The sequence below is a fragment of the Oryctolagus cuniculus genome, chromosome 4 (genome assembly GCF_964237555.1).
Source record: "Oryctolagus cuniculus chromosome 4, mOryCun1.1, whole genome shotgun sequence".
NCBI lineage: Eukaryota > Metazoa > Chordata > Mammalia > Lagomorpha > Leporidae > Oryctolagus > Oryctolagus cuniculus.
This window is the reverse complement of record NC_091435.1, coordinates 16,722,499-16,735,131: the sequence shown is the minus strand read 5'-3', so window position 1 is coordinate 16,735,131 and position 12,633 is coordinate 16,722,499. Positions and strand designations below refer to the sequence as shown.

The following is a 12,633-nucleotide window of genomic DNA, read 5'->3' as shown; positions in this document are numbered from 1 at the left end:
GGGCACAGTAGATTGCAAATAGCTGAGAAATAGGTGGTTTCTAAAATAGCCTATGATCCTGGAATGCCATGGAAACAGTGATTTCAAATACTCATTTAAAAATCGGACACCAAATACACAAATTACTTGATGCCTTCCAAGGTTATACTCCTCAAAACACACACACACACACACACACACACACGACATTATCAAATATACTGTATATTATATACTGTAGATCTTCATGATAACTCCTAATGGAAAATGTCACTCTGACAAGTCCCTCTGCAAAGAAGTATAATAAAATAGGAGAATCTATGGAGATTCAAGGAGTCCATTGCAGATACATAACATTTTTGCCTCTAATTTTAGAAAACAAAACAAAGATCCTGAGAAATATTGGGCTGTAAGACCTTGACGATAAGATCTAAAAACCATTGAGGTGTAGTTGCCACAACATGGGATGCCCACATCCCATCTCGGAGGGCCAAATCAAGTCTTGGCACCTCTATCTCTGAACCAGCTTCTTACTAATTTGCCTAGAAAGGCAGCAGATGATGAACCAAGTACTTGGGCTCCTGCCACCCAAGTGGGATATGCAGATGGAGATTTTGGTTCCTGGCTTCTGCCTGGCCAAGCAGTGGCTGTTGCAAGCATTTGAGGAATGAACCAGTGGATGGTAGAACTCACTCTGTCTTTCAAATAAATAAACAATAAATCTTAAAAAAAAAAAAAAAGATGGACACCCATCACGTTCTTCCATTAAGACAAGAACAAATACCCATGTTAAATAAATCTGGGAGCATCAGGAAGCAGTCTTGAAAAAGAACAAGAATTGAAAACTACTAATGGGACCAGTGCTGTGGCGCAGTGGGTTAATGCCATGGCCTGAAGCGCTGGCATCCCATACGGGCGCCAGTTCGAGACCCAGCTGCTCCACTTCCAATCCAGCTCTCTGCTGTGGCCTGGGAAGGCAGTAGAAGATGGCCCAAGTCCTTGGGACCCTGCACCCACATGGGAGACCCGGAAGAATTTCCTGGCTCCTGGCTTCGGATTGGCGTAGCTCCGGCCATGGCAGTCAACTGTGGAGTGAAGCAGTGCACAGAAGACCTCTCTCTGCCTCTCCTCTCTCTGTGTAACTCTGACTTTCAAATAAGTAAATAAATCTTTAAAAAAAAAAAAAAAAGAAAACTATTAACCTTCAAGACTAATTATAAAGCTATTTTTTTTTAATTTAAAAAGTGTAGAATTAGCACAGAAAATAGATAGATCAAAGGAACAGAATTCTTAGAGCCTAGAACACCTTAGAAAATTAAGTAATATAAAAGAGGAGATACCACAAAAATCATAGGGGAGTTGGTATACTATTTAATAAATGATTCCATGAGAACTGGCTATCAATACAGATGAAGACTGTCATAAAACTTACAACTGTCACAAAAATTAATTCCTAGTGAATCAGGCATATTTTGACTTTAAAACTTTTAGAACAAAGCACAGAATTTATTTATACCTCAAGGAAACTAATAGAATCTTTTAAACCTCAGGATTAAGTCCAACTGAGTAAGGCACATTTTGAGATTTGAAAATATATTAGATTTTTTTAAACCTTAGGGAAGAAACAAATTTTCAAAACCTAACACAAAAAAGGCTCAACCATAAAAAAAGCAAGTGATAAATTTGATTAAATTGACCTGAAAAATTCTGTAAGATAAAAGACACACTCTTTCTGCCTTTCCCTCTTTGTCTGTTAATTCTGACTTTCAAATAAATAAATCTGATATGATATTAAACAGCAGTTAAATAAAATAGCAAGTTACAGAAAATTACATTATGGTAGGAAATCATAAATATACTTTCTTCTAAAATAACCTTTTTTTTTTTTTAAGATTTATTTTGTTTATCTGAAAGAGTTAGAGAGAGAAGTAGAGAAACAAAAGAGGTCTTTCATCTGCTGGTATACTCCCCAAATGGCCACAATGGCCGGAGCTGAGCTAATCAGAAGCCAGGAGCCAGGAGCTTCTTCCAGATCTTGCAGGGGCCCAAGCACTTGGGCCATCCTCTGCTGCCTTCCCATGTGCATTCCAGGAAGATGGATTGGAAGTGGAGTAGCCAGGATTCAAACCGGCACCCATTATGGGATGCCAATGCTGCAGGCCAGGGCTTTAACCCACTGCGCCACAGCACCAGTGCCTGAATATACATTTTTATAAGTACTCTATACTGTTTGTGGATTCAAATGTGGTGAAGTATTAAATCTTGAATGGTAGGGAGACACACCAACTTCAGAACAGTAGGGAAGTTTCAGGGTCAGGAAGAGGGAGGGAGGGTGGAGGTAGTAGATGGGCAAGGAGGAGAACAGTGCCAGGAAGGAGTACAAAAGAGAAACATTTTATTTCTTTAAAAATCAGAAGCAAATATGGCAAAATAGTATGTGAAGAGTTACAAGGGCATTTATATTAATTTTTTCTGAATATCTGAAATATTCTGTAATTAAAACGAATTTTAATGGGCACATATGGTGTAACAATTAAATAATAACATTAATTACTCACACTACAAAAATGTACCAAGTAATAACATACTATTTAGGCCACAGAATTGTATGTACATACATTAGAGCATGTGATAAATAAAATTTAAAAATAAATTTTAAAATTCACAACTGACTTTGGGGTTTTAAATTAATAATTTTGCTATGAGTTTGAGTTTCATGAAATTTTAAAATGACCTTACACTAAAGCTTTAAGGGTTGTTATTTAGTCATCAACGTTATATAAACAATTAATGTGATAGTCTGAATTCCAGTCTTGGAAAGCTTTTTCTTTAGCATGTAAATCATAACAAGCTTTACAATTATACTTACAAGTCATAAAGAAATGTATTTAGTCTAAGTATGAAGAGTAGATCTTTAATTATACTTCAGTATAGTGATTCACCAAGAACATGATGCCCTAATGGAAAAAATGCTCCACTATTCCCTTTCCTTTTCTACTTTAGGTTTGGGTTAGAAGTCCAGAAATACCAATAGTGGACATGTATAAACAATGTCTTATTATAAAACAATTTTTAAAGGATACGTAACTTTGACGTGGAAATAACACAATCCTTTGGGATTACAGTCAGAGAATTATTTAAAGAGAGGGATTAAGAAGAGGTAGTAGAATTTTGCTTATCTATATTTCACTTACTAAGTCTGAGCCTCAAGACTAGAAGATAATAAATACTACACAGAAAAATTAAAGAGACAAGCAAAACTAGGTAGGACACTGTATCTGCACATACAATTCAAGAGATCTGTAACTCCCACATAATAATACTTCACTCTCAACTGTAATCCTCTGAACACATTCATACTATGTCAATAATAGTCATTTTACCCAGTTGATGGTAAGCAGTAATTTTATTTAACACGAGTTGCTTTTTACCAATTAAACATTTGCAACACAGATGATTAGATGATCTGTTAAGTAACCTAACTAATTTCCCATGAAATGGAAGACTGCAATAAAATTATTTCAAGTTCCAAACTTCCACACTCTTATGTTTGGGGCACAATTTTAATGGTAATCATGCTGTGGCAAAAGTTGGGCTTTCACCTATTTGTACACTTCAGTCCATTATATTGAATATTACTTAGTACTAAAATTCTTAATTTTTCATTTCTAAAGGCTGCAAAAACTTAGCTTCCCCAAATCTCTTATTTAGTGTAACTCTGGCTGGTAAGAACAGCAAGATTTGCTTTCAAAATTGAAAGTCTCCTACATTTTTAAATATTGTTTTTCTATCAATATTTATGTTTTAATAATATTTATTCTTCCCTCTCAACAGAGGGATAGTTACCACTCTGCTTCATAAATGAAATAATCAAATTACTACTTCTACCACATTCTTACCCTCTGGATACTCACACAAGCTGAGTAATACATTCACTTTCAAGTTTACAATTCAGATTTCACTAATGCATGGATATAATTCTTCCACAAGCAAAAAGTAGGTGTAATGCATTGGAATTTTCTGAATCTCATGACCCTTGATAAATGGAGGCACCTTTTAAGTTCAGTTTACTCTTTTACATAGGATATCACTGCATGCTTCAAATAACTTAAGATAAGCCATATTAATAGCTTAGTGTGATTTTTATCATTAAAATAATCTTAAAAAATTAGAATACTACCAATTTGGTTGTCACTACTGATTTGTCAAAACTAATAAATAAGTCTTAAAATATCTGTAGATGTAATTTAGCTCTCTCAATTCATTTTGCCTCACTTGGACTATTCTAGAACATAGAGCAACAAACTGAATGGATTTATAAGTATAATACAGCTGTATTTTCACATATTCCAATTCTGTAATTGAGGGTTTTTTCATTAAATATACAAAGAGATTAAACCCGTAATATAAATATTTTCTCTCAAATATGTAATATTCTTTTGTAAAAGAAAAGTTTTCCAAACATTTACAAAGCAATCTAAAGATAAGTAAACTTGCTTTTAGGATCATTACATTAACCAAAATAATTTTTCAGAAAGGTCCTATTTAAAAATAATGCTCACTGCCTTCCTCACATCAATGCTTCCAGATGGATCTAAACCAAATGCCTTCACTCGTTCAAGTCAGGGATCACTTCAAACGGAAACGCATCTCAGAAAAAGGTCTCACGGCAGAGAGGACACGTAGATTTGTTGCTAGATGTAAACCATTTGTACTGAAAAAGAAAAGATTTGAACTGTTAGAAGATCTTTTCACAGCTGTTATCTCACATACACACTTCAAAAGCAACCTTCAAGTGATAAACTGAAAAAGACAGAATAGTAAAATTTTTGCTCTTTCGTCTTCAAAATCAACAGACCTGAATATTACTTTCAATGGCTACGCTATGATTCTTTCTATCTCAGCTCATGCACACAACCGATAAGATAAAGTAATGTCTCCCTCAAAGCAAATGCCAGTATGATGAGCTTCAGTTCCACTTAGAAACATCCATTTATTAAAGTGTTTTGAGGCCACCAGTCTCAGCAAATTACTAATTACTTTTAATGGATTTTGAAAAATCACTTTTTAAAATGTCTCCTGTTTTAACTAACATAGTTAATTTAACATAGAATTTAACATAGTTTTCTTTTTCAAAGTTAGGTATCATATATAAAACGCACAAAATGTAAGCTAGTTAGTTTCTCTATAGTCTTACCAAGCAGGCTGAATGAAATTTTTTCTTGCATGTTCTACAGGCTTTTTTCGGAAGGGAATAGTTGAAGCCATGAATGACTGAGAAACAGATCATGCAATCTTCCACACCCTCAAAACGCTTGTCTACATTGTTTTTCCATAATGCTAACCCTTCCATAATACTTCCATTCTGTGAACAAGAAATAAACAAGAGTCACGCTATACACTGAAGACCACCAATGATTCTTTTATTTATTTTCTCAAATTTTAGAGTTACATTATAAAGAAGAAAATCTGCCTGACTACATTTACATATTTGAAGTTTTATGAGTGCTGGTTTAAAAATAACCTTCCAAGTTTCAGGAACCTGATGAAATTTTTCTTCATTAAGCAAGTCTACAGGCACCACAATTCTAACAGCGTATGCTCACTTTGTGTCACTGTGTCACATTTTGGTAATTCTTACAATATTTCAAACTTTTTCATTTATATACCTGTTACAGTAATCTGTGACCAATATCTTTTTTTCCAAGACTTATTTATTTGAAAGGCAAAGTGAGAAAGAAGTAGAGGAGGGGGAGAGACCGAGAAAGATCTTCCATTCACTGATTTACTCTCCAAATAGCTGCAATGGCAAGGGTTGGGCCAGGCTGAAGCCAGGAACATAGAACTCCATCAGAATCTCACATAGATGGCAGGGACCCAAGTCTAAGGTCATCTTCTGTAGCTTTCCCAGGTGCTTTAGTACAGAAATGGATCAGAAAGCAGAGAATTCAAGGCTAAAACTAGTGTTCCAAAATGGAAAGATGGCACAGGAAGCAGATTTACCCACTGCACCACAACACTAGCCCACTGACCAGTGATCTTCCATGTCACTATTGCTAATTGTTTTAAGGCATCATGAATCATGCACACATCAGACTATGAAGTTAATCAATGAATGCTGTGTATGTTCTAGTGGCTCTACAAATTAGATGCTAGCTATCCTTTTCCCTTTCCTCAGACTTCCCTATTCTCTGAGACACAAAAATATTGAGCTCAGGACAATTGTTATTCATACAGTGGCCTCTAAGAATTCAAGTGACAGCAAGGGTCACACATCTCTCACTTGAAATCAAAAGCTAGAAATGATTAAATTTAGTGAAAAAGACATGTTAAAAGCTGTAACAGGCTGCAAGCTTGGCCAGCTGTGTCAGCCACGTTTTGAATGCAAAGGAAAACTTGAAGGAAATTAATATTGCTACTCTGGCGAATGAACTCTTGAATGAAAAGAAAGCAAAACAGCTGATACTGAGAAAGTTTTAATGACTTGGATAGAAAAATCAAAGCAGCCGCAACATTCTCTTAAACCAAAACCTAATTCAGAGCAAGACCTTAATTCCCTTCAATTCTATGAAGGCTGAGAGGTAAGGAAGCTACAGCAGAAAATTCTGAAACTAGGTGAGGTTGATTCCTAATGTTGAAGGAAATAAGTGTGTCTATTAAAGTGCAAGGCGAAGCAGTACATGCTGATAGAGGATTCATCAGTTACCCAGAAGACCTAGTTAAGAGAACTGCTGAAGGTAGCTGTGTTAACTAACACATTAAAAAAAAAAAAAAAGATTTATTTTATTTATTTGAATGACAGAGTTACAGAGAGAGGTAGAGACAGAGAGGTCTTCCATCTGCTGGTTCACACCCCAGATAGCTGCAATGGCCGGAGCTGCACCAATCCGAAGCCAGGAGCCAGAAGCTTCTTCCAAGTCTCCCATGTGGGAACAGGGGCCCAAGGACTTGGGCCATCTTCTACTGCTTTCCCAGGCCATAGCAGAGAGCTGGATAGGAAGTGGAGCAGCCTGGACTAGAACCGGCATCCATATGAGATGCCGGCAGGACTTTAACCCGCTGTGCCACAGCACTGGCCCCATAAATAACACATTTTCAACACAGTCGTCGAGGAAGATGCCGTCCAGCTCTTTTACATGAAATCCATGCCTGGCTTCAGTGTTCAAAGAACAGGTAGAATTCCCTGTAAGGTGCTAACATATCTGGTGACTTAAAGCCAATGCTTACTTGCCATTTTGAAAATCTTAAGAACCTTAAGAATTATACTAAATCTATTGTGCCCGGACTCTATATAAATGGAACAACAAAGCCTGGATGACAACACATCAGCTTGCAACATGTATTCTGCGTATTTTACTTCAGCTCAGAAAACACAATTCAAAATACTACCGCCTGTTGACAATGCACCTGACTACCCAAGAGTCAGATGGAGATGAGCATTAATGTTATGTTCACAGCTGCAAACACAACATCCATTCAGTAGTTCATGCATGGACCATTAAGTAATTTTAACTTCCAAGTTTATGAATTAAAAAATACATTTCATCAAGCTACAGCTGCCATACATAGTGATCCTCTACTACATATCTATGCAAAGTAAACTGAAAACTTCTGGAAAGGACTCTGAATCCCAGATGCCACTGAGAACATATGTGCTTCATACGAGCAATATCAATATTATTCAGAGTTTCAAAGAAGTTGACTCGAACCCTCATGGATGACTTTGGGGGGTTCAAGACTTCAGCAAAGGAAGTAACTGCAGACGGAGTGACAATATGAAGAGAACTAGAGTTAGAAGTAGAACCTAAAGAAGTGACTAATTGCTGCAATCTCACATTAAAACTTTAACAGAGGAAGAGCTGCTTCTTACAGATGAGGAGAGAAACGTGGTTTCTTGAGATGGAAACTACTCCTGATGAAGATGCTATGAGCACTGCCGCTGAAAGGACAATAGAAGATCTAGTATATTACCTACGCTTAGCTGACAAAGCAGCAGCAGGGTTTCAGGACTGACTCTAACGTTGAAAGAAGTTCTAGGGGCCAGTGCTGTGCCGCAGCAGGTTAACACCCTGGCCTGAAGCGCCGGCATCTCATATGGGCGCCTATTCTACTCCTGGCTACTGCTCTTCCAATCCAGCTCTCTGCTGTGGCCTGGGAAAGCAGTAGGAGATGGCCCAAGTCCCTGGGCCCCTGCAACCATGTGGGAGATCCAGAAGTAGCTCCTGGCTCCTGGCTTCGGATCGCTGCAGCTCTGGCTGTTGCAGCCAATTGGGGAGCGCACCAGTGGATAAAGACCTCTCTCTCTCTCTCTCTCTCTCTCTCACACACACACACATTTTCAACACAGTCGTCGAGGAAGATGCCGTCCAGCTCTTTTACATGAAATCCATGCCTCTCTCTCTCTCTCTGTAACTCTGACTTGCAAATAAATAAGTAAGTATTTTAAAAAAAAATTGAAAGAAGTTCTACTTTGAGTAAAATGCTATCAAACAGCACTGCACACTACAGGAAATCTGCTGTGAAAGGAGGAGTTAACTGATACAACGAACTTCATTGTTGTGTTATTTTAACAAACTGCCTACCACCCCCACTTTCAGCAATAGTCCCATCAGCTATTAGCCATCAACATGAAGGCAAGATCCTCCACAAGCAAAAATATTATAACTCAGTGAAGGCTCAGATTATTTTATTACCATTTTGTTTTAGCAATAAAATATTCTGTAATTATGGTATGCATATTTTTTTTAGATAGAATGTTATTAGACATTTAAAAGACTACAGTAACTTCTATGTACACTGGGAAACCAAAAAACTCATATGAGTTGCTTTACTATTGATACTCAAATTACCATACTGGTCTAGAACTAAAGCCTAAATATCTCCAAGGGATGCCTCTATTTTCTTCTTAAAAGAAGAGATACATTTTGTGTTTAGCCATTCTTTCCTTAGTTTGCAAAGCCAAACCTGTAAGTGAAACCTTACCTGATGGGTGAGGTAAGTACTTAATTGCAACATCCAGTTCCGCCACTGCTGAACAGCCACTCCTACTCTTTTCCCACTTTCCACTGTTATTGAACCCAGAGGATAATTTGAAGGCAACTGTATTATAAGTTCAATGACAATGTCCTCAATGGTATAAGTAGCCATCACTTCTCGAGTAGTAGCTCGAGCTTTAACCTGCAATACAGGAAAGGTCATTTTTTTAACAAAATTGCTTTCTTTCATTTAAGCATTCTGAAGGACCAGTGTTGTGGCACAAAAGGTAAAAGACGTCACCTGCAACACAAGCAATCTATATGGGCACCAGTTAGAAACCTGGCTGCTCCACTTCTGATACAGCCTGCTGCTGATGTGCCTGGGAGTGGCGGAGGATGGCCCAAGTGCTTGGGCCTTTGCACCCAAACGGGAGATCTAAAAGAAGCTCCTGATTCCTGGCTGTGGCCTGGCCCAGCTCCAGCTGATGCAGTCATTTGGGGAGTGAACCGGCAGATGGAAGATCTCTCTTTCTCTGTCTCTTCCTCTGTGTAATTCTGACTTTCAAATAAATAAATAGGGGCCGGTGCCATGGCTCACTTGGTTAATCCTCCGCCTGCGGTACCAGCATCCCATATGGGCGCCAGGTTTTTGTCCTAGCTGCCCCTCTTCCAGTTCAGCTCTCTGCTGTGGCCCAGGAGGGCAGTGGAGGATGGCCCAAGTGCTTGGGCCCCTGCACCCACATGGGAGACCAGGAGGAAGCACTTGGCCCAGGCTGCTCCACTTCCGATCCAGATCTCTGCTATGGCCTGGGAAAGCAGTAGAAGATGGCCCAGGTCCTTGGGTCCCTGCACCCGCGTGGGAGGTGTGGAAGAAGCTCCTGGCTCCTGGCTTTGGATCGGCTCAGCTCAGGCCGTTGCGGCCAATTGGGAAGTGAACCACTGGATGGAAGACTCTCTCTTTCTCCCTTTGCATAACTCTAACTTTCAATAAATAAATAAATGTTCCAAAAAAAAAGTGTTTTATTATGTTAGGTTTGCCACATAATAGTTAAATCACTTTTGAACAAATGACAGCATGAGTTTTTAATTATCCATTCTCTTTCACATACAGGGCATCAAATATCAATTCTACGTCTGCCAAATCTTTCTTGACCACATTACTCTCCTGAGCTTCAGGGCCAACCATCATCAGTCACAGCATTTATACCTGTTTTTTTTTTTTTAATTTTCACGCTAACATTGCAAACCCAACATAAAGCATGTATTATTGTCCTTTAAACACTTAATCTTGTGACCTTCCTACTTCCCGTGAGAAAAACCACAGCATCATCTTAGATATCTCCTTCTGCCTTAACCCAGATATTAGTTGCAGATCTGACTAAATCACCATTACAAAATGTCTCACATTTCTTGTTTTTTACATTCCCACCAGTATTGCCTCACTCAGATCCTATTCCTTGCTCATAATGTCTACCCTGAGTCTTTCTGAATTATTTATTTGAATCCACGCTGTATCCCAACATGCTATGTACTGCCCATGCTATGTACTGCAATCACAGCAATTTCATAGACTCCTGCCTAAATAGAAATCTTCAGTGGCTGAATAGGACCAAATATTTTTAGACTGTTAACTGAGGTCTTGCCCAACATACCTCTAATTTGTGTCTTCCCTCGGACAATTCACCTTTGGGAATCCTACTCTATGTGAATAATTGGTTAATCATCATTTCTTGGGCAATCACAGAAATTAGAGTATATCATCTTAGAGCAGGTGTTGTGGCACAGCAGGTTAAGCTGCTGCTTGGGATGCCTACCTCCCATATTGGAGTGCCAGTTCAATTTCCAGCTGCTCCACTTCCAAACCAGCTCCTTGCTAACATACCTGGGAAGAAGCAGATGATGGCTAAAGCATTTGAGTTTCAGCCACTCACGTGAAAGACCCAGACTGTGTTTTGGGAGTCTGGCATCATCCTGGCTATTGTGGGTTTCTGGGAGGTAAATCAGTGGGTGAAAGATATCTCTCTGTCACTTTGCCATTCAAATAAAAATAAATTACAGTATCATTTCAATGCTTCTTACTGCTACAATACTATTTTCTTTAAATTAAATGTCTTTCTTTTCATTTTCTCCTAACAAAATCCTGCTAACCCCCAAGTAAACTTCCTTCATAAAGATACCCCCAGCCAGATGAGCCTTTCCTGCTCAGGTCATAGAACTCTCTATCTCTTTATGTTGTCACTGTGAAGTTTCCAATGCAGGAAACACTACCAGTGCTGCTCTTTTTCCTCTACCTGATGATATGCTGTAACGGTGCAGGAATTTGTGAACCCAGGTGACTGGTACATACAGCCTGGTATCTGCAAGTATTCCAATATTTATTTTGAATGAACTAATGAATTTAAAAAAAAAAAACTACTTGGTGGGTAAATGAAATTATACCACTATTCCAATCCATGTGGTATGAGACTTAATACACAAGAATCAGAAAATAACATAGATAATTCCTGTAAATTCTTAATCAAGGACTACATTTTTATGATGACGTTCATAATGACAGACATAACCAATATTCAACTTTTCTAGAGAAAGTCAAGACAATACTCACCGTCATACCATTAAATAGCTGTGTACTTGTTTGCACAGAAGATATTTCTTGAAAAGAAAGAACATTGCTGACATACTTGCTTGTAAATCTATCAACAATATTGAAAACGCGTTTCTCGCTGCTATTCCACCACAGCCTAACCATGGCTGGCAAGTCTTTTAATGTCATATGATAGACGGAACAAGCCAAGTGTGGAATATGGTATGGAAGAGTTGCTGTTTCTGAGGAAAAAAACATTCTTCAGTTTAGAAACATTATTTTTACATATTTTATATACTTTACATATTTTTACACTAATACTAGTACTTTCCTTAGAAATGCATCTTTAATACCTCAACAACAGTGCTACAGCTAACAGGACAAAGACACTAAAGAAACCAGAACTCAAGTATCAGTAACCCCCACACATTCCAAAGGAAACAAGAGAATCTGGCAGAGCAGTTGACTTGCTGCTTGTCTGTATCTCATAGGGAAGTACCTAGTTCAAGTCTCAACTACTCCACTTCTGATCTGGCTAATGAGTATACTGGGAAACAGCAGGTGATGGCTCAAGTACTTAGGTCCCTATTCCCTATGTGGGTGACCTGTATCAAATTCTGGGCTCCTGGCTTCAGCTTGGTTTAACTTTGGCTGTTGTGGCATTTAAGGAATGAACCTACAGATCAAAGACATATCTCTCTGTGTACTTAAAACATAAAAGAAAATAAAAAAATTTTTTGAATAAGGACTGTAAGAATGCCAAAAGATTAAAAAGAGGGAAAATGTCAGCTGAGACTGAAAAACCTTCCTAGAAATAACGTGCTATATTTCACATGAAAGACCGCTTATAGTATACAAGGGTACTTCAAGTCTGTGGAGGGACTGGCACTGTGACGTAGCAGGTAAGGCATCCCATATGGGCATCATTTCAAGTCCTGGCTGCTCCACTTCCAGTCCAGCTCTCTGCTATGGCCTGGAAAAGCAGTAGAAGCTGGCCCAAGTCCTTGGGCCCTTGCACCCACATGGGAGATCCGGAAGAAGCTCCTGGCTCCTGGCTTCAGGTCAGTGCAGCTCAGGCTGTTGCAGCCAATTGGG

The 12,633-nt window shown here is 38.5% G+C and overlaps 1 protein-coding gene and 1 long non-coding RNA gene across 3 annotated transcripts in view; one reads left to right on the top strand and one right to left on the bottom strand.

The window, feature by feature from the left end:
- The window catches only part of LOC138849246 (uncharacterized), a 16,271-nt gene extending 6,302 nt beyond the window's left edge, over nt 1-9,969 (top strand). The window contains exon 2 of the long non-coding RNA XR_011387752.1: nt 9,210-9,969. This is a non-coding gene — a long non-coding RNA (uncharacterized lncRNA). The remainder of the gene's footprint in view (nt 1-9,209) is intronic.
- LTN1 (listerin E3 ubiquitin protein ligase 1) overlaps nt 2,358-12,633 on the bottom strand; it is a 72,766-nt gene continuing 62,490 nt past the window's right edge. For both annotated transcript variants that reach the window (XM_008267154.4, XM_008267153.4), the window contains exons 27-30: nt 11,560-11,780; nt 8,962-9,156; nt 5,177-5,344; nt 2,358-4,693 (exon numbers count right to left, since the gene is read on the bottom strand). In XM_008267154.4, the coding sequence (XP_008265376.3) occupies nt 4,631-4,693; nt 5,177-5,344; nt 8,962-9,156; nt 11,560-11,780 (647 nt within the window). In that variant the 3' untranslated portion in view covers nt 2,358-4,630. The remainder of the gene's footprint in view (nt 4,694-5,176; nt 5,345-8,961; nt 9,157-11,559; nt 11,781-12,633) is intronic.